The 27,839-nt window shown below is 54.8% G+C and overlaps 1 protein-coding gene across 3 annotated transcripts; it reads right to left on the bottom strand.

The window, feature by feature from the left end:
* Nucleotides 1-1,228: 1,228 nt before the first annotated feature.
* Nucleotides 1,229-21,790, bottom strand: LOC120507514 (glutamine synthetase). Of its 3 annotated transcripts, none has more exons than XM_039720311.1 (7): nt 21,772-21,790; nt 7,260-7,435; nt 6,535-6,696; nt 4,826-4,972; nt 3,865-3,992; nt 2,649-2,848; nt 1,230-2,363 (listed from the first exon to the last, which is right to left on the bottom strand). In XM_039720311.1, the coding sequence occupies exons 2-7, from the start codon at nt 7,423-7,425 to the stop codon at nt 2,042-2,044; spliced, it is 1,125 nt and encodes a 374-aa protein (XP_039576245.1). In that variant the 5' UTR covers nt 7,426-7,435; nt 21,772-21,790; the 3' UTR covers nt 1,230-2,041. The 3 variants fall into 3 exon arrangements, with proteins under 3 accessions (XP_039576243.1, XP_039576245.1, XP_039576244.1); XM_039720310.1 differs by lacking the exon at nt 21,772-21,790 and adding an exon at nt 7,568-7,588; XM_039720309.1 differs by lacking the exon at nt 21,772-21,790 and having other exon boundaries at nt 1,229-2,363; nt 7,260-7,548.
* Nucleotides 21,791-27,839: the final 6,049 nt, after the last annotated feature.

Here is a 27,839-nt window from a genome sequence, read left to right as displayed (position 1 = left end):
CCCTGGAGAGGATGGTGCTTGGTTGCAGGGGAAGCCCAGGGTGAGAGCCAGAGACACAAATGTCTGGATGTCCCACAGTGCTGTGTCCAGCCGCAGACACTCCCATGTTGGGAATGTGAACTCACATGTTCCCAAACTTGACAGCATCTGCACAGCACAGTGTGATGAAAGCTGTGTACTTCAGCCACTGGTACAGCCAGGGAAGCAAAGAGAAGTCTCCCCACTCCAGATTTAGCTTTTTATTGATTTTCCAGCTGCATCCATCAGTCAGTGTCCCAGTGCTCAAATTACCCATTAGAGATACCATAGAAATGAGAGGAAAACAAGACAGCCTTGTGGTTTTGATGAAAAACGCTAAACATCCCAAACAACAACTTCTGGAAGGAAAATCCTTCCTTTTTAGGATGGGGACTGGGTGACATTTATTCTTGAACAGCTCAGAGGCACTGAGGGCTCCTGGCTGCCTGTGTTCTGGGGCTTGACCCTCTTCCCTGGCCTTAGCCCCTGTGCCACTGGCAGCACCATGCCCTGCAGGAGGGACTCAGGGGCCTCCCTCCAGCCCAGCTTGTCACCTGTGTCAGATTCAAGAATAAACATAAATCCAGTTCCAAAATCCACGTGACTGCACTGGTGTCCTCTGTCCACGCTGCTGCTTCCTCTCACCTACAGTGACTCCCTGCTGGTGACTGCAGCTGGGTCACACCCTGCAGGTCAGTCCCAGAGGCCTGCCCTGTCTGAGATGTCCCTGGGATTAGAGGGATGTCCCCTGTGCTTGTATCCATCACCCCACAGCTGCACTGCAGAGGGACCCGAGGGTCAGGGACTGGAGTTGCTGTTAAAATCCCATCTACATGGAAATGCCCTTCCTGGGGGTTTTAGACGATGGATTTGATAAGGTGTGGGTGAATGGCTTCAGACTGAAAGAGAGGTTTAGATCAGATATTAGGAAGAAATCCTTCCCTGTGAGCGTGCCAGGCCCTGGCACAGGGTGCCCAGAGAAGCTGTGACTGCTCCCAGATCCCTGGAAGTGTCCAAGGCCAGACTGAACAGGGCTTGGAGCAGCCTGGGACAGTGGAAAATGTCCCTGCCCAGGGCAGGGAGTGGAACTGGATGGGCCTTTGGTCCCTTCTAACCCAAACCCTTCTGTGATTCTACCAATAAATCTGTGGCCTCCACCTTGTGAAGGATCTCCAACCCAAGGAGCTGCATCATGACCCTGTGGTTCACCAAGGCAGCAGGGGGGACGTCCCCAGGCTCCCCTGCTGCACCCAAAGGTGTCCCCAGAGGGGAGGGCTGTGCTGGCCGTGCCCGGGGCCGGGCTGGCTGTGCTGACTCAGCAGCACACACCCTGTGTAAACGCCCGCCAGCTGCTGCTCCGGCCGCTGTTTGCTCAGCCCGCACTGCTCTGTTTGCCTTTGGGATCACGATGGAAGGAGATGGCCTTTGGTCCAGAAAATGAGGCAAGGCAGCTCCAGGCACCTGCCTCAAGGATCCTCCAGCATCTGCACGCCTCCAGCTCCTGCCCAGGCTGCTCAGTAGCTGCAACCCACCAGCATCACCCAAATGAAAAGCTCTATGGAGCTCTAGGAGTTACAGGAAAATGCACTCACCACAGCATAGCCCAGCTGCCACGCAGCCAGGAAAATTATTTATTATCATTTCCTTGCAACAGAGATATGGAAAAAAAAAAAAGCACCCACCCTCCACAGGTGCAAACAGCAGCAGCTGCAGCATCCACGTTGGAATCTATATACATCACAGTGTAAAGTCCATCAGGGAAAAAAATTCAATCCAAGTTCTGGTTTTTTTTAAAAAAACAACCTCATGACCTAAAACCAGGAACCAGAAAAAACAAAGTGGTTGAGAAAATAGGTTGGGCCCCTCCCTCTTGCTATAAAACACATATTTCTAAGGCGAAGTTTCACAAGACCAGAAGCGAGGTTCCTAAAGAGTCTGAGCTTGCAGCTGAAGACACCGCACAGGCACAAATCCCACGGGAGAAGCTACCGTAGGCACGAGAACCTCCACCCACCCTGGTGCCTCAGTGGCCAGCGTAGTCCTTGGTCTCCACCCCGGTCTCGTTGAGCACCGTCGTCCTCATGATGGCCTCGGTCACCGCGTAGGGGTCGCAGTTGGCCGCCGGCCGCCGGTCCTCGAAGTAGCCGCAGCCGTCCTGGCCGACCTGGCGCGGGATGCGGATGCTGGCGCCTCGGTTGGCCACGCCGGCGGAGAACTCGAAGATGTTGGAAGTCTCGTGGTGGCCGGTGAGGCGCCGGGAGTTGTCCCTGCCGCCGCGCGGGTCGTACACGCAGATGTGGTAATCGTGCCGCTTGCTCAGCTTCTCGATGGCAGCTTCGATGTGCCTGCGGGGGAGCAGAGGGGGCTCAGCAGGTCCCTTTGGGGGTGCCACCCCCTCCTCCTGTGCAGGGACCAGGACAGTCCAGGGGACTCCTCATTATCAGCTGCTCTAATGAGCTGGGATAACCCCAACCCTTCCTGGTGCAGTCACACAGCTAGGGAGATACTTCCAGGACACCCCCAAGCTCCCATATGGCCCAGGACACTCCCAAGCTCCCAGATACATCCCAAGGAGCCCCCGAGGACTCACTTGAGTCCTGAGACTCCCCTTGAGACCCCCCAGGACTCACTTGAGACCCCCCTCTCTGCGCATCTCCTCGGTGCTGTAGTTGGTGTGACACCCGGCGCCGTTCCAGTTGCCGGTCATCGGTTTGGGGTCCAGAGTGGCCACAACCCCAAAGTCCTCGCAGACACGGTGCAGGATGAACCGAGCCATCCAGAGGTGATCCCCCATCTCAATGCCTTCACACGGGCCCACCTGGAATTCCCACTGAAGGGCGAGCAGACACACAGGTAAGGATGGGCAGGTGGGTGCCTCCCCAGCCACCACATCCCTGCCACCCCCAGCCCGGGCTGTGGCTGATGTTACCCTTGGGAATCAGCAACAAGGATGGGGAGCATTGAGGCAAGCAACAGGACAACTTCGGCATGCAAAAAAATGGGAAGAAACTGCTCATCGCTATGTAGAGCAAATCAGAGGGGTTTTTAATCAAAACAGAGATAAATAAACACATCTGACTGAGGCTGGAGCTGCTGTGAGCAGGACCCCCAGCCCACAGTGCAAACAGGGCAGAGGATTAATGAGGAGTCTGTTAGTCCTTCCCAGGGCTGCTCCCTGCCTGGCTGGAGCCAGGGCTGCACCACCCACGGTTACTAAGCACAGGGTGACGTCTTTGTGGCTGCTGGCATGGCAGAGCCCGAGCCCAGGATGTGGAAGGCAGCCAAGAAGGACCCTTAAGAATTTGGGGCAAACAGCGGGGTGGGTAAAAGTCCTGCCTCAGCTCCACTGCTGATAAGCCCCCAGTTATCACTGCCACATCAGCAGCAGTCAGCAGCAGGACCCGCAGTCGGTCAGTCTGGCCACCTGCCTAATGCAATCAGGGGCTCCTGCTGCTCACTCCTAGATAAACCCAAATCCTCCCAACTGCTCCCCAAGGCCATGTCCCACCCAAGCTTCCCAGTTCCAGAACAGGGCTCATACCCCAGCACTCCACATGGTGCTCCTGCAGCCCACCCCAGCTCCTGCTGCCCCCACATCCCTGACCCCATGGAGGAGCTCCCAGCTCTGCTCTGGCAGCCAGAGCTCAGGCTGAGCTGTGCAAGGAGCTTGGGGTGAGTTAGGAGAAAATCAAACGCACATTTCCATTCCAGCAGTGCAACTGCTCCCACCTAAGCAAAACTGATGTGAGGAGTCCCTGGATTTGAAGTTCCAGAGGAGTTGGGAGTTCTTCCAGCCTCACAATATCCATCCCTGAGAATGGGCTGCCTGGGGCCATCCCCACATACCTGGGAGGGCATCACCTCGGCATTGGTGCCACAGATCTTCACCCCCGCATAGAGACAAGCCTTGTAGTGGGACTCCACGATATCACGGCCATACACCTTATCTGCTCCAACCCCACAGTAATAGGGGCCTGGAAAGAACAAGGAGTCACCAGCCAAGGAAAACGTCAGGGAGCTACAACAGCACTGTAACATAATCCCACACCCCCAGGTACCTGCTGCCACGGGCAGAGAATTTATGGGAATTAAAATGATGTTTCTTTCCACAGGACATCAAGCCACTGACCCAGCTTCAGGACTAGCAGTGTGAGCAGTTCATCTGTGCAACCTCAGCCTTATCTGGGCAGTTCAATAATACTTGTAACACATCAGCTGGGAGGTGGCCTCGAGATAAGGAAAGTTTGGTCTGCCCCGGGCACCTCCCTCGCCCTCTGAGCACATCAAGCTTCCGAGATTGTTCTGACAACAGCTGGCATTGTCACAGCTAGAAAATCCAATTCGCTGGGGTTTGAGATCTTCCTCATTCAAGCAGGTAAGGCAAAGACCTTCTCCCCGCCTGGGGAAGGGAGATATTGCATGCAGCCAGTCCACACAAAAATCAGGTTGGGAAACCTCTGGCTCTCTCCCAGGAGATAGCTGAGGAGCTGCCTCGCTGCAGCAGGAGGGCACAGCTCGCCGTGCCAAGCCCTTTCTCCAACAGCCAAGGGGAGGAGGTTTTTCCAGCCCAGTTATCCAGCCCTTGCCAAACAAGTCGTGCAGCTGAGCTGTTTGTGCAAGCAGGGTCTGGCTCACGTGAGCCACGGGGCACCAGGTGCTCTCAGCAAACAGCCCCTACCTGGGGCCATCCCTGACAGCAAAGCTGCACCGAGGCTGGGCACGGGCTCACTGGCACCTCCCAGCACCCCAGAGCAGCAGGGTGGGAGCCGAGGGGGCATTTGGGCTGGGGCAGGGAGGGAGCTCTTACCCTGCGGGCCGGGGAAGCCGTTGTCGGGCCAGCCGTAGGGGTGGCCATTGATGCCCAGCAGGGTGTACTCCTGCTCCATCCCGAACCAGGGGTGGCTGTCCTTCACCAGGTCCATGACTTTCTTGCACGTGTGTCTCAGGTTGGTCTCTGGGGGCAGAGAGGTCCGGGTTAGAGCCGTGCTGTGAGCCAGCACCCACCACGCTCTGCTCCTCCATCACTGCCAAGGGCTTCCACAGAAGCCTTAAGGAAGTCATGAGTGAATCCCCCTTCCTGCTCACCAAATTCCTCCTCACAATTACTCCATCACCAGAGCGTCAGGCCACAGCTCAAGGAGGTTTAATTACCCTGTTCCCCAAACCACTGCTGAGGGTCCATCCTCCTCTTACTCACTGAGAGATGAGGATCCTTACCCCAGCCCCATCCTACAGGCATCCAGCAGACCTGGGAACAGGGGCTTCCATCACTGCTTCACCCCCATCCTCCTTCTACCAGCTTCATCTTAATTATCCTTATCTTTCTGCAGCTCCATGGTTTTGGTTAGCATCCAGACTGGCTGGCCCTGCCTTGGCCTTTTGAGGTGCTCAAGGCAACTCGGGCTTTGCCAGAAAAACACAGATAGCAGAGAACTGTCCAGACATGAACGAGCCAGGCAAGGCGAATGAGAGCTTGGACCAAGACATCAGCGAAAAAGGCTGAAAAACTGCTGTAACAGGGACAGGCAGGCTCCAGGCTGCACATTCTGCCCTAACTTGCAATAAAACCCCAGAGCAGCTACAATGGAGCATGGGGCTGGAGGGAAGCAGTGGCAGATGGAGGGCAAGGCTGAGACAATTTCTTCCCCTGAGCCCACAGAGCCCTTAAAGTCCATGGAAACCCACCACGGGAAGGGCTGGAGGGTTCACCCCTCTCACCATCAGGGCTCTGGGCTGAGCCCTCTGCCCCAGGATCAGGGGCTCTCTTCACAAACTCCTGCAGTGGAGGAGCTGCCGGGCAGGAATCCCAACCAAGACACTTCCCCCAGCCGTGTCTGGTCGCTGCTGGAGGAGGAATCAGCCCCATCTTTCACCATCCCTGCCCGCTGCCCTCGGGCAGAGCTGCATCACCCGCAGATGCCCTCTCCCTCCCGCGCACACCCCGCGGGGCTCAGCCCTGCCGGAGTGGCAAATATCCGGCTATTTGCCGGCAAATAACCCCTCCGGGAGCCCCTCAGCGCGTCCCTGCAGACAGGCTCCTTTTCCTGTGTCTGGGCCTTTATCGGAGGGACAAGGCGGGCCGCAGCCTCCTGCCGCTGCACCCGGCGATAAGAGCGAGCCGCGCGTTCTGGGGCAGTTGGCAAAAGGTCACCGAGCGAGCACACGCCACCTCAGCATCTTCTCCTTCCTCTTCTGCAGCCTCCCACCCGCGAGAAGAGCAGCCCCGAGCCCGGCATGTCGGAACCCCGCACTTGCAGCTGCCGCTCCCCGCGGGCTGGGTGAGCTCCCGAGCCGGGAGCCGCCTTTGGCGAGGGCCGGGAGCGAGCTCCGCTCCTCGCTGCGCTTCTCCTCGCCCCGTGCCACCAAAACAGGCTCCTGCAGACAGGCACCGCCACCAGCGCTGCGATTCCGGAGCCTCGGGCCAAGCGCTCGGCTGCGCCCCAGGGCCGGCGGCCCCTGGGGGAGGTGACCCCCTAAATTATAAGGGGGTGACCCTGGGGAGCTGGGGGTGCTCACCTGCGGGTTTCCTGTTGTACTTCAGCACCTCGCAGAGCACCAGCTTGTTGGGGTCCAGGCAAAAAGGGTCCCTGAACATGCAGACGGGCACCAGGAACATGTCACTGTTGGAGCCCTCTGCCTGCGCCGTGCTGGAGCCATCGAAATTCCACTCGGGGACATCTGCGAGGCAGGAGGGGGACGGATTTAGGAATGAGGTTGGGAAAAGGCCCACATACGGACTGTGCCAAGTGCTGGTGGCTCAGATCCAGGATGGAGCACCCAAAGGGTGCCGAGTTCCACGGGATGCCAACCACAAGGTTTTTCTTGCACATCCCCGGAGCCCACCGGTGTTCCCTGAGCATCAGCCTGTTCACCCCACCCCAGCACCAGCAGGATCAGTCTCAGCCACTCCACCTCCCTCTGCCAAACCCCATCCAGATGCCGACACGTCTCCATGCCTGTTTACCTGGGGGAAAGGGGCGAGGAACTCATCCTCCCCTTCCCACCCAGCACTAATAGCAGAGATTAGCGGATTAAGCAAACCGCAGGGACGCAGGTTGGATATTCACCCTGCTGCTTGGTACAACCCCACCAGACAGCTGCAACAGGTATCTCTGGTGCCACACAACCAGGGAGAGCCCGTCCCAGCTCCCACCGCCTGAAACACCCCAGAACTTCTCCCAGCCGTGCTCAGGGCCCTCCTCCGCACCCCCCATCACCCGAGGGACAAGCAGCCGCGTTACCTTCGATGCTCTTGGGCTCCTTATCGAGGGTCCTGCTCTTGCAGCGCACGCCCTCGCCGCTGCCGTCGATCCAGACGTAGGTGACCTGAACCCTCCCGTCCTGGGGCAGCCTCATGTACTGCTCCCGCACCAGCTTGTTCAGCCTGGAGCTGTGCGACACCGACATGGCGACGGCCCTGCGGGGGCGCACAGGTGAGTGCCGCATCAGCGCGGCCCATCTCCCCACGGCTATGCCAAAAACCAACCCCCCCAGCCCGGAACCAGCCACCCCGGCTCCCCCCGGCCGCCGCCCCCAGCGGGACTCGAACCCGCGGCCCCGCGCTCACCGGCGCAGCGCTGCCCGCGCCCGCTCCGCCCGCGCTTTAAAGGCGCCCGCGGTGGGGGCGGCGCGGAGGCGGCTCCGCCCCGGGCCCCACTCCCACCCCCGGGACACCCGTGGAGGACGTTCAGTATTGTTTTCTTTTCTTATTAAAATATTACTTATTAAAAGCGACAGCTATCTCACGGGCATCGCTTTAAAGCATCGCTTTATTTATTTAAAGTAGCGAGTTACTGGCTGAATAACTTGTTGTTTGTTTAAAGAAGCAGGTGTTGCTCATTGAAAATTTTATTCACCACCTCCGGTCCCTTCTCTGCGTGTGTCATCCCTTTTGGCCCCTTGTTTGTGGAGGGTTGCCCTCGTGCAGGTGTTTTTCTCCCAGCGCTGCTAAACTGCTGCCGGGGGGGAAGCTGGGGAGGCTGCTGGGTTGTGCTCCCCCAGCGCCCCAAAACCTGGCTGGGACCATGTGGATATGTGACGGAATGGATCTGGGTGCCTGGGTGGTCCTGGGGACATCAGGGGCAACGAGATCCCTGAGACAGGGGCAGCCAGATTCCCGGGACAGTGACAACCCAATCCGTGGGGACAGGGGCAGCCCGATGCCAGGCAGCCCTACCTCCCCCCGTCCTGTCCTGGCACCCCAGGAACGACCCCTTCCCACCCGGCTTCAGCCCCCCCGTGGCTGCAGGGCTGGGTTTGCCCCAGGGCTTTCCTTGGAAAAGGCTGAGAGCTGCAGGGAGAGCTGCTGGGGAAACACCGCAATCTCCTACTTCAGCCCTTCCCATCCATAAACCGCTGAGTTAAAGCACAAATTTTAAGAACCAGAGCGTAGTAGAGTCTCTTTAAACCTCGAAACTATACAGGCTCTGCTGTGATTTACAGTCAGCTAAAAATCCTCAGCCAACAGGTGTGAATTTGAGTCGATTATTTCAATATAGCAGCAATTTCCAGCTATTGAGCCGAACGCAGATCCAATTAGGTGAATTAAACGCATCGCTGCCTTCCCAGTTTTCCATAGATCCTGCCTGAGAGGCTCCCACGTGTCGGAGCAGACAGACCCCAAACGTGCCAGGGCACGGCCAGCAGGGCACAGCCAACAGGGCACGGCCAGCAGGGCACAGCCAGCAGGGCACAGCCCGTGCCGGCGCCTCCGGGGCTTATCTCAAATACTCCCGGATTTTTTTCTCGCAGGAGGGCAAGATTCCAAACAACCTCCCCAAGCAAAGCCGGCGGGGTGAGCGCGCCTCGGCTCTCCAGCCTCGGGTTTCAAGCAGTTTTCCGATGTTACAAAAGGAGAAAAGGCTTTAAGGCATGACTGGGCTCTAAAGCAGTTGCGTTTTTGCTAATTCCCCCGGTTCTTAAGACAGCCTCATGTTTGTGGCTGCCTGACTCACCCCCAGGAATGTTTTTCTGCAAAACACTAAGGCAGCTAAAAAAAAACTGCTTCACGGTTGATTGTCCCCCACAGGACATCTCCTCCCCGGGCACTGACCCAAGACATCAGCTCTGTTTTTCTTCTGAAGGTGTTTTGGTCCCGCAGGCAGATAAAGAATCGGGAAGAAACCTGAAAGCACTTGGGATTGCACAAGAACCAGGAAATGAGATTGGCAGTGACAGAAGCAAAACTTAATTAGCAATTTCGGTGACCGGGCGGTGACATCAGTGGCAGCGGGCTGCGGGCGGGCCAGGCGTCACCCGCCCCACAACCCGTGGGTGCTGCCCCGAGCAGAGCTCCTGGGAAGGAGGCTGGCACACGGCATGTGCCAAGGTGCCCGAGAGCCACGCAGCTCTCCCCCGTGTCCTTGACGCTGCCCGGTGACATTCAGGGTCTCCTGCAAGTGGAGCTGGGGTGCAGCTCCAAAGCAGCCACCTCCCTCTGCGGGGTGTTTTAGGGACACATCCACGAACGCGGCTGCAAAGCTCAGCATTTCCTCATTCTTGTTTGGAAATCGTCCCAGGCAGGAGGAAATGCACCCCCGGCTGTGCAGCCCTTGGACGGAGGCGTTGCAACACCGAGCCGGAGCCGGCGCCGTGCCGGGGAGGCGCCAGCGGCTCCGCGGGGCCCCGGCTCCCTGTCCCATCTCCATCTCCATCTCTGTCATCTCCATCTCCATCTCTGTCATCTCCATATCCATCTCATCTCCATCTCTGTCATCTCCATCTCCATCTCATCTCCATCTCCATCTCCATCATTTCCATCTCCATCTCATCTCCATCTCATCTCCATCTCCATCCCGCCTGGGGAGCTGCAGCCCGCAGGACCAGCCTCAGGGCTGGAGAAGCAGCTGATGCTGAGCAGCAATCTCAGAGATGGATCTGCATCCCTTGGGAAGGATCACACACCGCACCGAGGAGAGGGGAGCTGCATCCTCCAGAGGCAGCAGGACCAGCACCGGTGTGCTCAGTGTGATGGGAGGGTTCTGCCCAGACCCTGCACCTTCCTGACCCAGCTGGGTGGGGGAAAGGCTCATTTTATCCCCAGTGAAAGCTCTGGCTTCCCTCCTGCATGTGCCCAGCTGTGCAGAAACACCCCGGAGCCTGAGTGGGCTCAAACCCAGGGAGAAATGGAACAAAATGCAGGCTGAGTTAACCCAGCAAATTGGATTGGGGAGCTCCTCTGTGAGCAGCTGGAATCACTGAGCACCAAAACACCCAAGAGAGGAAGACAGAACAAACACCAATAATCCCTCACCTGGTCAGAGCCCCCCTGCCCCAGGAGGGCAAACACGGTGGCTTTGTGGTGTTTGGGGACAGCAGCAGCCTGCGCAGCCTGTGGGGGCACAGGTGTGGAATCACAGAATTCCTGAGGGTGGAAAAGGGTGAAAAACCATGCCCAAACACCACCCCCTGAGACAGCTCACCAAATATACACAATTATTTCATATGAAAAAGGATTTTGGTAAGCAGGAAAAAGCGTTTCTGCCATATAAGGTTGGGCACCTGCTTAGTCAGTTTTGCCTGGGATCAAGCCTTCCCTCACCACAGCCCAATTCCAGCCATTTCCATAGCAACAACCCTGTTACACCAACAACAGCCAGCACAGCTCACACCTGGGTCCCCGAGGCTCTGGAATAACATTTCCCCCAAACAAGGCCGGGCTCTGCAATCAGCGGGCTCCTGCCTGCTCCCCTCCACGCCAGGTACAGTAAATATTAACCACCAGCAGGCTCCCAGCATCAGTCACTGGCCCAAGGTCGGAGCCCAGGGCAGGAAAGGGAGCAGGGCTGTCCTTGGAGAAGTAAAAGGTCACAGATTAAATCTCCTGAGGATTTGTGAAGCCATTCAGAGCTGCAGCAGAGGGGCTGCAGCAGAGGGGCTGCTCCCCATGGAGGACAGCAGGGAGAGAAGCTGATTCTGCTGTGTCTGGACCAACCATCACCTCTGGTGCCATCTGGGATGCCACCCCTGTGCCCACAGGGATGCAGGATGCAGCAGGGCTGCTCCCCTTCCCGGTGTCTTTTTTGGGATCATTATGGATCCCGTCCTAAGGAGACCTGGCCAAATCCTAAATACTTCCAGTTTTTATCTCTCTGTCTTTGAGGCTTTATCAGCCTGAGCATTTTCCAGCCTTGCCAAAACACACCGAAGATATTTCTTGCTTTGATAGAATAGAAATAAATCATAAAGAAATGTTTCAGATTGAAAATCTTCAGTAACACAATATGTTTTACCACAAGTTTACTTCCTGGGGTGACTTTTTACACCTTCTCCTGGTGCTGCAGCAGGGCAGGGGGCTGGGCCTTGGCTGTCACATCCCTCCCCACACTTGCCAGAGAAGATCCCTGGGCATGGAGCAGGGATTTTGGGATGGAGAGTTCAGGTTTTACTCCAAATCACACTCCAGGATTCAGGATGCTGCTCAGAACTGAGGGAATTCCTCCCTGCTTGTTAAACTCCCCAAGCACTGCAGACCCCGGAGAGAGCATTCCCTCTCCCAGGATCGGTGTGACCAACCCGGGCTGGTTTCTGTCCTGCCAAACAGCTCAGTGGGGAGATTAGCGGGAAGGCAAAGAGCAGGATGGGCAGGAGGAGCCCGGCACAAACACCATAAAGGGATTAGGGCGGGTGGGGATCCTGCGGGGGTGCTGGGCAAGGTGGGGAACCGCTGGGGTGGGGCAGGAGGTGCCCAGGGGGGGTCAGAGCAACCCTGAGGGGTCCAGCGGGACCACCCTGTGCCAGCACACACCCACTTTACACTTCGCTGCAAAGCTGCTGAACTGTTTTCCTTTACAATGAAAACACATTTAGGCAACAGTAAATCTCCTCAGATTTGCACCCAAACCACTTTTCCTTCACTCAAATAGTGCTGCCATACCTTTTTCTGTGCACACAGATATAAATACGTATATATATGACATTTAAATACATATACATGGCATATAAGTACATGTATATGGCATATAAATACACATATATATGACATATAAATATACATATATATGAAATTTAAATACATATATGTATATGGCATATAAGTACATATATATGGCACATAAATACATATATATGACATATAAAGACATATATATATGGCATATAAATACATGTATATGGCATATAAATACACATATATATGACATATAAATATACATATATATGAAATTTAAATACATATATGTATATGGCATATAAGTACATATATATGGCACATAAATACATATATATGACATATAAAGACATATATATATGGCATATAAATACATGTATATGGCATATAAATACACATATATATGATATTTAAATACACATATATATGACATTTAAATACATATATATGGTATATAAATATATGGCCTATAAATACATATATATGACACAAATACATATATATGACATTTAAATACATATATATGACACATAAATACACATATATGGCATTTAAATACATATATATGACACAAATACATATGTATGGCATAAATACATATATATATGGCATATAAATATCGATGTGACATATAAATACATATATATATGCACATACACATAATTGTTTAAGTCATAGTTGAGTATGCCTGGGAGAGCCACAATCCCAACCCAAACAGCACCCAGCACCAGCCCTGTAAAGCTGAAATCCCTCCACCCAGGAGGATCAGGAGCCCCAGTCCCCTGCAGGGATTCCCCTGCAGCCTCACAGGTCTGTTTGCAGAAAGCTCTTCCCGATCATTTGCACAGAATCTCAGAACCAGTGAGGTTGGAAAAGGCTCTGACCCTCTTTTTCTCCAGGCTGAGCAAGATTTTGGGGGCTATTTTCAGCTCTGACCCTCCTTTTCTCCAGGCTGAGCAAGATTTTGGGGGCTATTTTCAGCTCTGACCCTCCTTTTCTCCAGGCTGAGCAAGATTTTGGGGGCTATTTTCAGCTCTGACCCTCCTTTTCTCCAGGCTGAGCAAGATTTTGGGGGCTATTTTCAGCTTCAGGGGTGTGTGTACATTTGTAAGGATAAGGCTTCTCTGCTTCAAGGCAGCAAAGGGGCTCAGCAGAGCTGCCCTGAGCATCCCTGTTCAGCCCCTGAGCAGCCCAAAGACAGAATAAACCCCAAACAGCTTCCCCCTGACAGGCTTTCATCTGAATTTATTTTATAATCCTGTGACAGTCACTTCAGGCTGCGGGAAAAGAAACTGGGGGAAAAGGAGGGGGCACCTGGCACCCCAGGAATCCAAAGTGCCAGGGGACAGCCTCCAGCCAAAGAGCTGATTGCCAGGGCAGGAAAAGCAGCACAGGAACACAAAACCCACTGGGCAGGTGACCAGCTGGGCTGAATTTCAGCCAAACCTCCCCTGGGCTCACTGACAGCCAGGGAGGGGCACGGAGCAGGGCTGCCCCACTCCCAGGGGAGCAGGCAGGGGGGCCAGGGCACCCCGGGGCTTCTTGGGCAACAAAAGGGACCCATTTCCCTGGGATGTGTGCAGAGGAGGCCCAGCTGGCTCTGACTCACAGGGGAACTGCCTTCTCATCTCTTCAGAGGGAAACCACGAGCTGGAGCTCCCCACACTGCAGCAGGAGCTCTGTCCCACGGGCTCCCACCCAGCTCTTGGCTCAGGGAGAGGACAAGTGACAGCAGGAGAGGAAGGCTGCACCAGGGAAGACTGAGGTTGGATATTAAGGAAAAAAAATCATTAAAAATCTTGTAAAGCACTGGCACAGGCTGCCCAAGGAACTGATAGAGGCTCCCATCCCTGGAAGTGCCCAAAGAAATGTGAGAATGTGGCTCTGCAGGACATGGCTTAGTGGTGAACAGCGGTGGTGCTGGGCTCACAGTTGGACTTGATCACCTTGAAGGTCTTTTCCAGACTTAATGATTCTATAATTCTGTGATTGCTGTGACAATCCTTCCCCAGGCTCCAGCCAGAATCCTGGGATGCAAACCCAGGGAATTTTAACCAGCAGCATTTATTGCAGCAAAACTGAACATCAAAAATCTCAGTGCACCACAGCTCCCATAGCAGCAGAGTCTAAACAAGCAGTGAGCCACCAAAAAGATCAACTCCTTTTAAAGTAAATACAATTATCAGCACCAGCAACTGATGCAGCCGGGCAGCCCCAGCCTCCTTGCCCAGCTGGTTTCCCAGCCTGTATCCTGTTTGGCAACCCCATTCTGCAGCCTTCCACACATGCAAAGCTTTTTCACTTCCCTCCCTGCCCACACTGAGCCTGGCTGCTGCCAGCAGGGCCTCCAAGCCAGCCCCACTGTGCTTGTCCCAGTCATGAGGGGATTTTTCCGAAGAAAACAGGAGGAGACTCCTCGCTGGTGGTTTTTGTTTTCTCAGTGCTTACCCAAACCCTGTGCTTTCCTCAGCAATGTCGTCTTGCAATCACATGATTTCAGGAGCTGGGACTTTTAAAGGTTAAAAAAAAAAAGAATTAAGCACTTTTAAGGCAACTTTAGAGCTTGCAGGGTTTGGCCTTTGCTACACAGAGCAAGGCTGCCTTGAACAGGGGCCCGGTCTGAGGCCTCTGGTGCAGCTGGGTGGGTATTTTGGAGGTAAAAGGTTTGTTTTGTAGGGAAAACCACCTTACTGCCAGCTTATTGCAGGCCTCTTCCCAAAGGAAAGGTAAATTGTGGGAGGCTCCTGCACAGCACAGCAGCCAGGGGTGCTTCAGCTTCAGAGGCTGTGACAGTCCAGATCCCACACAGGCAGAACCCCCCCAGGTGGGGCTTTAATGTGAGTTTAAACCAAATGAGAGCCCTATAAAGTCCCTTGTTCTGGGTGAAAACTCTCTCTAAGCCTTGTTTAATTCCTTTTGTGAGTGGATTTGTCCAAAAGGAATTCTCTTTGCTCTCCAGCAGGGCACCCCCGTCCATGCTGGTTCCCATCCCTTTCCCAGCTGAGACTAAGCTGAGCCAGGTTTGTTTTCCTGCCACAGCCACAGCCACTCCAGAGTTCTCAGCCCCTGGAGCCCCTGTGTGCAGCTGGCCCAGGCAATGCCCCCATCCCTGTCCTGTTTTGGTCCCCAGGATGGAGCAGAGCTCCCTCCAGCACCTCTCTGCAGCTGCCCCAGGGCTGGCAGTGAAATCCCCTTGCAAGGAGCAGCTTTGCCTCTGCTGCCCTCTCATCTCCACGGCTGCCAGCTCCTGCTCTGCTCCCCACACAGCCAGGGCACGGCTCTCACACCTTCCATCACCCCCTTTCCACCTCTACAAAGTCACTAATTACCCCTTGGTAATGAACACAAAGAGCTCTGGGATGTCCCTGATGGGCTCAGTCTCCTTACAGGTGTCATTTCCCCGTGCCCAATGTGGGAAATGGATTTGTACGGATGTCCCTGATGGGCTCAGTCTCCTTACAGGTGGCATTTCCCCCATGCCCTATGTGAAGAAAATTCTCAAATGTGTAGAAAATTCTCAAAATGTGACAGAAGGCTCACACAGTGTGACTAAATCGGCTGACATTGATTCTAAGGCATTTACAGCCTGATGTGACTAAAACTGATAGGTCAAGAAACATTTAGAGTGTATTGTACTTAAGAAACAGTTTCTGATTGTGATGGTGTGAATTATAACATCTGTATTGTCTCACACTTCACATGAGACTGAAAATAGAATAAAAGCTTTTAAAACACCTCTCAGTTGCCCCATCTCTGGGTCAGAGAAGAGTGTGATCCACCCCCAAGGAGCTGCTGAAGGCTCTGCTGCCCTCTTGGCCCAGGTGACCACAGGACAGGTCAGGAAAAGTCACAAAGGAAAGTCACATTTACTGCTCTGTGGGACCAGGAGCCTGTTCCAGCTCAGGGGGGATTCTCTGCCCCCCGAGGCAGCCCCAGCCCTGTCCCTGCCCACAGGCACTGCAGGGACCCTCCCGGCTGCCCTGCCCTGCTCTGGCTGTGGCACAGGGGACACTGGGGGACACAAAGGGTCACATCTCCTGCCACAGCAGCCAGCCCCTCCTGCAGAGCAGGGCCACCCTGGCTGCTCCTCCAGGAGCAGGACTTTCAGCAGCTCTGGAGAGCAGCCAGGGAGAGGATGGCGCTGGCACAGTGGCCAGCCCATGGACACAGATGTCACTGTCACCTCGGGGCATGTGGGATGTCCCCGCTGGTCCCCAGCCAGGCACTGCGGGGACAGCCCTGCCCTGACACAGCCCCAGCTGGCAGAGCTGTGTCCCTCTTGGCTGGGGACAGCCCTGGTGGCTCCAGCACCCCTGGCCCTGCCCGTGGCAGGGGGAGGACACAGCTCCTGATGAATCAGTGAAGCCGTGCTCGGGCTGTGCTGGCTGCAGTGACAGGCTGGGAGGGGGCTGGGAGGGGTCCCTGGGCAGAGAACAGACCCACGGGCAGCCCCAGGCCCTCCTCAGGCTGCCAGGGCCAGGCAGGAGGAAGAGGAGGCTGCCCAGGGGATGGATGAGGAGCCAGGGCAGCTCGAGGGGGGCCAACATCCCCACCCCACAGAGAGGTGTCACTGCCCCTGGGGGCCCACTGAACCCCCCCAAAACACAGCACAGCCAGCCTGGAGGGAGGGCACAGCACTGGGGACCCCCCCAGAGCCAGGGCAGGTTCGTGGCCCCCCACACCCACCCTGGGGCTTGTGCCACCCACCCCAGCCTGGCGGGGCAGGAGCCTGCTGTGGGCAGTGCCCCTGGCTCACACCTGAGCCAGCTTTGGGCAGCAGGGAGAGGGATGGGGAAGGGAGCAGCAGAGCCAGAGCAGCCTGGCTCTGGGAGCAGAGCACTGCCAGCTGGGAGAGCAGCTTTGGGCAGCAGGGAGAGGGATGGGGGAGGGAGCAGCAGAGCCAGAGCAGCCACTGGGAGAGGCCAGGAAAAGGGGCCACAGCCCAGGGAACTGTGTTGTGCCACCCGTGGGATCCCCCATCAGCCCCAGTGACACTGCCATGGTGTCCCTGCCATCCCCAGGTGCCACCACACCGGGCACAGCAGGTCTGGGGGAGCCATTCCCAGGCTCTCCCAGTGTGTGAGGCCAGGGCAGTAGGGGAGCCCTGGGCAGAACCTCCCCCTGGTCCCTCACCAGCTGCCACCCACCCTCTGGTATTCACAACCTTTGAACAGAGAGAGACATCATTCTCTTTCCCAGGATTTTTCCTGGGAAAGGTAGTGAGAAACTTCAGAGAAGAGAAGAAAACAATTCCTGTTTCTATTAATTGCTCTTGTTGTTTTACACTTGTGGAATGCGTTATAGAGATTGTTAAGTCAAAGTGATTTAGTTATTGGACACTGGTGAAGATTATTTTTGTTTCTTTAGTTAATTAACAAAGTTGTGTTAGATAGTCACAAGTTTTTCTTTAGTATCTTTTGTATAGTATAGTATCTCTTTAGCATAGTTTTAATATAGCTTAGTGCAATATAATATAGTTTTAATAAAACAGTTGTTCAGCTTTCTAAATCACAGAGCCAGAGCACAGGACTCCCAGCACCAGGGGCACCCCACAAGGACCCCACTCCCCACCCCTGGTGGCATCACCTGCCTGGTCTGAGCATGGACCTGCAAGAACAAGGGGGCTGGAGCCAGGGAGCAGAGTCTGTGCTGGGGGCCTGGGGGCTCAGCAAGCCCTGGAGCTGCTGCTGGGACACTGCCCATCCCCAGGGGCACCCCTGTCCCCATCACTGCCCTCTGCAGAGAGCCAAAATAACCCCGTGTTTGGCCCTTGCCAGGTCCCAGCAAGGCTCCAGCAGCACCTGGGGCTGGCCAGGGCTGCTCCCCCCAGGGCACCCCCCAGCTCCAGCTGTGTCACCCTCTGTGCCACAGCCCCAGCAGCAGGATGGGATCAGCACCCCCAGCCCCTGGCAGAGGGAGAAACCCCTGGCACAGCTCCACCCCCTCAGGATGGGATGAGCTTCAGCAGAGGGAAACTGAGGCACAAGGAGGAGCCCTTGCCAGCCAGCTGGAGGAGGTGCAGGAGGAGATAAAGAGTGACAGAGTTCTGGAATGGCTGCCCGGGGAGGTGGTGCAGTCCCCATCCCTGGGTGTGTTTAACAAAGCCTGGATGTGGCACTGGGGGCCAGGGTTGAGTTGAGGGGTTGGGGATGGGGTGGACTCGATGACCTTGAAGGTCTCTTCCAGCCCAGGGATTCTGTGGATTCTGTAAAAGCAGGAGCTTCTCTGGACATCCCCAGGGTGACAATCTCATGGCCCTGGCTGGCACTGGTTTTCTTGGCTCATCATTTTTGAGCTGGGCTTGGAAAGGCTGGTACCCCCCTGGGGCAGGGAGGTGCTGGGCCCAATGAACATTGTGACCTTCTGGGGGTACAGTGAGGTGCAAAGCAGCCACTGATCACCCCATCTCCAGCAGAAATGGATTTGGAATGGTTTTTGCTGGTTTTGGGGGGACTGACCCCAGCAGGGGCCACAAGCCAGCTCAGCATGGGGCTGAACACAGGCCAGTGGGGCAGATTTCAATGAATATGGGAAGGTTTTAACCAAAACTCATGCCTGGGACGTCCAAAGGCACCTTTTCACACAAATCCATCTTGTCAATATTTATCCTGCTCCCGCCTCCATCAGCGAGCAGCCCTGGAGGTGCTGCACACTCCAGTGGCCTCTTGCCAGGGCAGGAGCTTTAAAACTGCTTTTGTTTGTGCTCAGAGCAGGAACAGCCACCGAGGTCCTGCTTGGCAGGTCACAGGAGATGTGGCCTTCCAGTTTCCAGCCTCTGCTCCCTGCAAGTCACCCCTGATGATTGACTGACCTGCGGATTTTCCCATGGCAATTTTCCAGCTGTTTTAGGTGCAAAACAAACTTCAAAATGCAGCTCATCCCCTCCAACACTGCAAAAGTGATCCGGTGATTTGGAGCCCTCACTCTTGGGGTGGGAGCTGCTGGGGCTGGAGGAGCAGGGAGTGAGTGGGTTGAGGACTGGGGGAGTGGTTGGGTGGCACGAAGTTTGGTTGGCAGCCAGTGATGGATTCTGTACCCCAGGGGTCAATCCTGGGAATCCTGGCTCCAGCCCTGGTTAACATTTAGAGATCTGGGTGATGGGGCAGAATGTCCTTTTGACAATTTTTGCTGTTGGCACCAAACTGGGAGGGATGGGTGATGTGCCAGAGGGATCTGGACAGGCTGGGAAGGGGAGGCAGGAATCTTATAAAGTTCAACAGCAAGAAATAAAAAGTTCTGCTTCAGAGAGGGACCAGGGAAAGGCAGGAAAGAACCTGGGGGTCCTGGTGGACTCTGACCTGAACATGAGCCACCACCAAAGGTGATGATGGCACCCTGAGCTGGCAGGTGCTGCCTGGGGGCTGAGGGAGCTGATGTCCCATCCTTGGAGATGCTCAAATCCACCTGGACATGACAATCCTCTCTGGCTGACCCTGCTTGAGCAGGGTTTGCACTGGGTGGCCTCACGGGGTCCCTTCCACCTCCACAGCTCTGTGGAGCAGGAATAAATCTTCCCCAGGAGCCCCCAGGCAGGGCAGCACCCCGGGGTGCAGCCAGCCTGGTGTTATACATGCATATAAAAATACATACATGATGCTCTTTTCTGACTTAGAGATGGGGCCACTGAGAGGCATTTCTAAGTCAGTATTTCTTACCTCAACATTTACGTACAAATACACACTATATAAACCTCCTGCCAAACTTCCAAAGTGTTCTGCAGATTCCGGGATGAGTTCTGGCAGGGCACGTCCCCATCCCTGCTCTGCTGGGGCTCTGCCAGCTCAGCAGCAGGAAGCTCCTTTGCAAGTCACCACCCAAAATCGAGGGTAAATGGCCACGGTTCCTGCTGGGCAGGAGTCCCTGGCAGCCCGGGTATGCCCACACACACCAGACTGGCACTCTGGCATCCCACAGCCAGCCTGGGACCGGCCCCAGCCCCAGGAGCCTCCTCCCCAGTGAGCACGGGGCTCTGACATCATGAAAAGCCTCCCAGTGCTCATTATCGGTGTCAATATGCAAATAGCCGATGTTTCTGGGCAGGAAGGGTTGTGGGAAAGCCAGGGAATGTGCAGAAGGAAGTGTTTGCACCTGTAATTTCCTGCTGAAACCCTGAGCTCTGGCTGCAGGATCTGCTCCTAATTCCCCACCAGCAGTGATAATCTGGATTAACCACAGAATGGTGTGGTCGTGCTCCTTACAAGCACAAATCCATCTCAGAAAGGCATAAGGAAATCACCTTAAAATACTACAAGCTCAAAACCATTTTCCTCTAAGCAACAGGGACCAGATTCCCAAAAACTCCCTCAAATCAAACATGTCTGGAATGGAAGGATTTTCCTGGAATTAGTGCTCCAACTGAGGAAACTCAGTAGGGTTTGGAGGGTGCTTAGGGTAGGTTTTGGGGTTTAAATGTAGCCTGAGCTAGCACTGCTTGCAGGACTGTAGATGGGTTTTAATTCCTTATTATTTGTCATGCCTGGGAACAATTCTGGGTTTCACAGCTGCCTGTCCTGAGGGAATCCCTGAAGAACAGTAGGCTGAGACTCAAAAGGTGACTGCTGACCTGCAGAAGTGTTTAGTACCAAAATGATTAGAGTTCTGCTCCCTGGTGGAATAAAAAGGGATTATCCTGATTCACTTCCTCCCCATCTCTTGCTCAGCTGAATGTTGAAATATGAGGATTCGTTTGTTTGCTGCCACTTTGGCAACTGCGGGCACAGGGACAGAAACTTTCCCCACAGATATATACAAATGTCCTCTTATTTATTCATCAAATTGCTAATCCAAAAGTATTTCCTCACTGAAGTCAGAGCCCAGACCCAAGGTGCACTTTGCTGGTGACAGGATTTATCCAACAAGAGCGTTCTGACAGTGGGGAACAACACCTCTGAGCTCGCCAGGTGCATGAGACACAAATTCAATTTAGCTTCACAGCAACCCCAGTGAGGCAGGCAGGTGGGGATTAATCAAGGAATTAGAAATGGAATTTAATTTAACAAAGCAGAAAAAAAAAAGTTACTTTTTGTTTAATTTGGAGGGAAATCATACAAACCATTTGCCACAAACTTGCCTGGAGAGCAGCAGCAGAAATATTGTTTGCTGCCACTTTGGCAACTGCGGGCACAGGGACAGAAACTTTCCCCACAGATATATACAAATGTCCTCTTATTTATTCATCAAATTGCTAATCCAAAAGTATTTCCTCACTGAAGTCAGAGCCCAGACCCAAGGTGCACTTTGCTGGTGACAGGATTTATCCAACAAGAGCGTTCTGACAGTGGGGAACAACACCTCTGAGCTCGCCAGGTGCATGAGACACAAATTCAATTTAGCTTCACAGCAACCCCAGTGAGGCAGGCAGGTGGGGATTAATCAAGGAATTAGAAATGGATTTAATTTAACAAGGCAAAGCAGAAAAAAAGGAAGTTACTTTTCGTTTAACTTGGAGGGGAATCACACAAACCATTTGCCACAAACTTGCCTGGAGAGCAGTAGCAGAAATGCCCCTGGATCCCAGGCAGTGTCCAAGGCCAGGCTGGACAGGGCTTGGAGCAGCCTGGGACAGTGGGAGGTGTCACTGCCATGGCAGGGGTGGAACAGGAGCTTTAAGGTCCCTTCCAACTCAAACCAGTTTGGAATTCTGTGATTTTTTAAATCAGAGCTGATCTGGATGTGAAGGGGAGGAAGCAGGACCCACATCCAGCCCTCCAGCTCGGAGCAGGACAGAGACTTTCCCACCCTTTCTGTAAAATACTCCTTCCCCTGCTGCAGCCCTTACAAACCCCATGGAAAGCTTTGCCTTTAGAAAGGATTCCTGTTGAGGCAGAACATGAATAAAGCAGGCACAGAGCCCCGGGGACACTTACCCTGTGCTCCCAGGGCAGAGCAGCAGCAGCTCCTGCAGTCCCCGGGCAAGGAGGGCAGGGCAGGAGGAGGCTCTGGGGCCCCGGGCTGGGCAGGGGATGGCAGATTTCACCAAACTGCAGGCAGCAAAAGCAGTGGCTGCTTCACCAAAACTGCTGGGTTTTGCTCAAAATGCCCCCAAAGCCTCTGGGCTGGAGACACTGAGCTGAGCACAGTTGAGGATGGAGGTGAAGGAGTTGTTTGGCCCTGCTGAGAGCAGGGTCCAGCCTCAGAGGAAACATCAGGGGGCAGAGCTCAGCAGGGCTGGGGTGGCATCACTTCCCAAACTGCAGCAGCAGCAGGTGTGCTGGTGCTGCTCCCTGCAGCTGGGCTGGGCAGTCCGGGCTGCCAGGTGCTGCAGACACCAATAAATATGAACAGTTGTGCCCTCCAGGGCAGAATTTGACACCAGCAGGGGTTGCCTGGCCTGACCTGAGCTGCAGCACCGAAGCCCAGCAGCTGTGGGTGCAGTTTGGGCAGGACAGGCTGCAGAGTGGTGGCACCACGAGCTGTGGTTGTGTCTCCAGGTCACACCAAATGCACCACGGGGAAGGTCAGAAAATGGGAATTGCTGGAAACGCCTTCCTAGGCCGAGGGAAATCCCGAGAGGGCTTTGCTGAGATGTTCAGAAGGTGATCTCCAGTGTCTGGGCTCCAGCAGATCCAAGCCCAAGCTGTGAAGCTGCTCCACCTTCACTGACCCCAACTCTCTGCTCTGTAAGGCAGGACACGTCCACAGCTGAGGTTAAAAGCCCAGAGAGTGAAATCCCAGTGCCCCATCCCAAGGAACTCTTTGGGACCTGATGGAAAGAGTCCCTGCAGGGGGGTTAATCCATGGATGGTCCAAAGTTGGGGGTTTAAAGCCTCCCTGAGCTCTCCTGTGAGCAGCTCCAGGGTGACCGGGGCTTTCACTGACTCACTGTGAAAGGGCTGCAAGCTGAAATTCAAGCTAGAAAGGAAGTTTCTGACAGAAGTGTGGTTTAGGGTGCAGCCCACAGACTCTATTTTGAGCAGAGCCAACGGCCCCCACAGCCTCGTGCCCCAGCTGAAGCCACAGGAGGTGACTTCCCCCGTTCCCCTCGGGGGCAGCTGCACATCCTGACCTGCACATCCATGAAGTGCTGGTTCTTGGGGGGTTTTGGGTATTTTGGGGCATGTGTCTTCTTTGGGACCAAATAGCCCAGCTCAGTGCAGTGGCTGTGCTGGTTTTGGGTCAGAGGCACTGCTGGTCACTGTGGAAACCCAGAGCACCAGGAATATTTCTCTGTCTGCTCTGGGGTGCCTTCACCCCAGGGGAGCACTGACTCTGATCCTCATTCATGGAGAAAGTTTCCAAGACTTCAAGATAGACTGGAACCCACAAAAGTGTGAAATAGGTTATAGAGAGTAGTGCAGGTGTATCACTTAGGTGGGAAATTCAGGTTTTAGGATTTTTTGTATGTTGTGGATGGAAGCAAGATGGAGGGCACAGGGTGTCATCCTGGGTTTCTTTTTCATGCTTCTTCTTCCTCCTTCTTCATGGGTTTGGGTGGCATCTTGCAATTGGGCGGAAAAATCCACATTGCGGGCTCTTTGGGATCAGTTATTGGGTTAAAAGGGGAAGTAATCTAGGTGTCAGCTCTTAATTGGATAGTTTAGCTTTAAAAGACATCATAATGAGAGATTGTTGGCCATTTTTGTGGCACTGAGCCTGATGTGGACAGCGTGCAAAACTCTAGATAAGATAATAATAAACAAGAACCTGAAGACTGAAAAAATCCAGTGCATCTCTCTTTCCTGACTCAAGACCACTTCAGGAGGGTCTCCCTCGACAGGGGAGCCCCCTGGGAGGGCCCAGCCTGAGTTCCAGAAGTCAGAGAATCAGCAAGAGGTGCCCTGGCAGGTTACAGCACAGGAGGGGCATTTTGGGAACTCCTCTCCAGAGGCTTTCCTTGAGTGTTGTGACATCACAGCACAGCCTCTCCTTGCAGAGGAGTCTCCCCATCTCCTGCACAGGGAAATGTGTGTCCAGGGGTGCTGAGGGCTGCAGAGCCAGACCCAGAGCCCTCAGGGGGCTGGAGGTACAGGCAGGTGCCCTCTGGCCACCCTTGGCTGTGTCCCCCTCACCCTGGGCCGTTCCTCAGCCCAGGTGCCCAGGGGAGGGCGAGTCCCTGCAGGGTCTGGAGCCAGCTCTGGGTTTCACCACTCCTCAGGGCTCTGGGGTCCACAGCACTGCGGGCTGGTGGGTCCTGAGCTCTCCAGGGCACATTCCTTGGGCAGAACCTTCTCCAACAGAGCTGCAGAGTGACCTGAATATTAAAAAACCCAAACCAAACCTACAACCACCCAAAACCAGGCTCTGGATGGCAGTCCTGGGTTCCTCTGCATGAAGGATGAGAACACGAACATCTGTGCTGTCAATGCAGCTTTTATCCATTCTGGATCACCACCAGATTCCAGCCAGCACCTCCACCTGCTCCCAGGCTGGGAAAGGCAAAACCAGCAGAGACAGAAGGGCTGAATGAGAACAGAGCCAGGCTGAGTGCTGGGTATGTAAAAGAGTTTATTGGGAGTAAACAATTTTGTATTTACAGGGATAAATCCAGCATGTAATCATCAGGGCAAGGCAGTCCTGGCCCTTCACCCTTCCTTAAAGGTGAATCTCTGTCCCTGCTCAGTCTGTCTGTCTGTCCTGCTGAGGCTGGGGCCCAGCGTGGTCCTGGGCCAGCCCTACCCTGCCCCGCTGCAGGAATTAATTCAAATCCTTTTTCCACAGCCAGAGCTCCCAAACTCACCCAGGCTATGGCAGAAGAGGGGGAGAACATCCCCCAAACACACTCAGCTCCAGGGAAGCAAGCTCCCCCAGCACACAGGAACACTTCCTGAGCATTTTTGCTCCTGACATCTCCATCTGCTGCTGTGACTTGTACCTGCATGGATCAGGACAGGGGAACAGCCCCAGAGTCCAAGAACTGAGGCACAATTTCAGTTTTTATTCAGAATTTCATAATTTTTTAATGCAGTTTCATGATTCCACAGAATTTATGCTTTGAAATGTGCAGAAACTGTTCACAAGTATTTCTGCATCCTTTTTCAAAACCATCTCAACACAAGGCATGAACTTCTAGGTAGAAGCTTCATCTCCTTTAGGTGAAAGCACAGATTTACCTCCAAGTCACTGATCCAGCCTGCCTGGGAGAGAGGATTGGGAACTTCCAGCCCTGGGTGGCTGAACAAACACAGCATCAGCCACCAGGAACCATTTGCAAACAACTGAGCAGCAGACAAATGTGCAAATGTAGCTGGTGGCTACTCCTGGATAATGAATGCATAATCTATTCCTGTTCCCTTCCTATCTGCTTCTGGATAATGTGTCTGTGAGCCTGAGTCAGGCTCACAAATGGCTGGCAACAAGGAAAACAGGCTGTGTTTGAGCCAAACATTATGTTCAGCAAATAAGGAGCAGTTTTGCCATGGGCAGCTGCTGTTAGAGCCCAGTGTCAGAATCCTTCCATGCTCCACGATTGCAGCTCTGTGGGCTGCAGGATGCATTACTGACTTTTGCCTCTAAAATCTGATTTTATGCCTGAACAGCAGAGTCTAAAGAGCACGATTGTATTCCTTCCCCACCTATCTGCTCATTAGAAAGTGGCTCTTACATTTATTTGCCTCAGCTGCTGGGAAGGCTCCAAAAATGCTAATTACAAGGCCATTGCAGTAAATTGCATTTGATGACATAACTCTGAGTCACTGGTTCAGGACATTTTCCCTCCTCTTCCCTGGAGCAACTGATTTAACAAAGGTGAGGAAAAGCAGAAAATAATTGGCAGGCTCCTAGTGAGACTAACAGGGAGTCAGTGCTGTGACTTCTGGGTGCCCCAGGGGAGGCAGCTCCTCCTGGCAGTGGTGACAAACCGGACACTGAAGCTTTTCCAGCCGCTTTGGGAAACGCTGCTGACTGTCCAAGCCCTCCTGGAGTGAGAGAAGAGCAGCCTGAAACCACTGGGAGTCTTCCCAGGAGCAAATCCCATTTTAACCCGGGAAACCTGCTCTCCATCCTTGGGGAAGAGAAAGAAAAGTCGCTTCGCGGTGGCAGAGTCGTTGTCCCAGAATGGCTGTGCCCCCGCGGGCAGGGATGGCTCCGGGGGATGGGCTCCTCCCCGCAGCCGCGGCCCGGCGCAGGACGCGGATCCCGGGGGATGGAGGCGCTGGAGGTGCTGCGGAGCCCACGGGCTGTCCCTGTCAGGCTTTGCGGATGATCCTGCCCGGCTTCCTCCAGTCGCGGCAGCGCTCCCGGCGCGCCGAGTGCACCAGGGGCCGGGAGGGGCCGGCCGGGGCCGCCCGGGCCGTGCTGCTGCTGCGGACAGCGGCGGGACACGGTTAGTGCCTGGGCAGCCTGAGCCCGGGCAGGCTCCCGAAAGGACAGCGAATTCTGGCTCGCCGCCGCTGCTGCCAGGGGACGGAGTGCCGGGTGCTGCCCCAGGGCTGAGCCTCTGCCAGGGCTGTGCCCGGGGGGAACCTCCCCTGCCCCGGCCACGGGAGGCCTGGAAAGAGCTGCTGAGCTACAGGTGCAGCTCAGAAACCCCTAAACAGAACCCCATAAACCACACAAAACAGAGCCCCATAAACCCCCCAAACAGAAACACCATAACCCCCTAAACAGAACCACATAAACCCCCTAAACAGAACCCCATATCCCCCCTAAACAGAACCACATAAACCCCAAAAACTGAACCCCACAACCCCCCTAAACAGAACCCCATAAACCCCTAAACAGAACCCCACAAACCCCCTAAACAGAACCCCATAAATCCCACAAAACAGAGCCCCATAAACCCCCTAAACAGAACCCTATAAATCCCACAAAACAGAGCCCCATAAACCCCCTAAACATAACCCTATCAAACCCTAAACAGAACCTCATAAACCCCACAAAGCAGAACCCCATAAACCCCCTAAACAGAACCCCATCACCCCCCCTAAAGAGAACCCCATAAACCCCACAAACACTCAGAGCCCCCAGGACTGTCCCCTCTGGCTGGGGCCACTGAAACCAACGCCCCTCCCAAACCCCCAGTATCTTTGAGCAGCTTTCCTTACCACTAAACCACACAACGTGCACTCCTGGCACTTCTTTGGGATTTTTGGCACCCCGGGTTCGGTCAGGGGGTGACCCTGGGCTGAACCAACATTCCGTGGGCCAGCACAGCACGGTTCAGCACAGCACGTGCAGAGGGGACTGACACAGGGCTGGCTCGGGAGGAGCAGTGGGGCTGTGCTCACTGGAGCTCCCCTGGGACAGCAGAGCACCAGAGCCACCTGCCCTGGACATTTCTGCTCTCCCTGGGCACTGTGTCCAGCCTTTTCTCCCCTCCCTCCTGGCCAACACCTTCAGGCCCCATTCTCATGTCTAGATTTGCAAAGCTGGCAAAACACTGGCACAGCAGATCCCACCTCGTGCTGCCAGTGCAGAGGGTGATGTGGGCACAGCAGGGTCTGCAGGAATTTGGGGGGAATTCCCAGCCCCTCCCCATTCCTGCCAAGAGGGCTGTGCATGGTGATCCCTGGTGAGCAGAGGCCTCTCCTCTTTCTAGATCCTGCTCAGTCACTTTTCCTGTGACCCCCAGTGGCTTCATCAATGAACATTGTCCAGAGGAGCCCATGGAGCTGCTCCAGGGCTGGAGCCAGGCTGGCAGAGCTGGGGGTGCTCACCCCCAATGAGGAGAAGGCTCCAGGGAGAGCTCAGAGCCCCTGCCAGGGCCTGAAGGGGCTCCAGGAGAGCTGGAGAGGGACTGGGGACAAGGATGGAGGGACAGGACACAGGGAATGGCATCCACTGCCAGAGGGCAGGGCTGGATGGGATATTGGGAATTAGGAATTGTTCCCTGGCAGGGTGGGCAGGCCCTGGCACAGGGTGCCCAGAGCAGCTGTGGCTGCCCCTGGATCCCTGGCAGTGCCCAAGGCCAGGCTGGACAGGGCTGGGAGCAGCCTGGGACAGTGGCCCTGTGGGGGGCAGTGAAATGTTCTTATTGTCCCTTCCAGCCCGGATTCTG

The sequence above is a fragment of the Passer montanus genome, unplaced genomic scaffold (genome assembly GCF_014805655.1).
Source record: "Passer montanus isolate IOZ18808 unplaced genomic scaffold, ASM1480565v1 scaffold43, whole genome shotgun sequence".
Classification (NCBI taxonomy): Eukaryota; Metazoa; Chordata; class Aves; order Passeriformes; family Passeridae; genus Passer; species Passer montanus.
This window is presented reverse-complemented; position numbering and strand designations above follow the sequence as displayed.

Excerpts from the sequence above, each read along its gene's own strand:
- LOC120507514 (XM_039720309.1), bottom strand. The coding sequence starts at position 7,464 with ATGCGGCACTCACCTGTGCGCCCCCGCAGGGCCGTCGCCATGTCGGTG. Across the intron at positions 2,849-3,864 it reads CCGAGGTGATGCCCTCCCAG|TGGGAATTCCAGGTGGGCCC; the intron begins GTATGTGGGGAT and ends CTCGCCCTTCAG. Across the intron at positions 2,364-2,648 it reads CGCAGAGAGGGGGGTCTCAA|GCACATCGAAGCTGCCATCG; the intron begins GTGAGTCCTGGG and ends GCTCCCCCGCAG.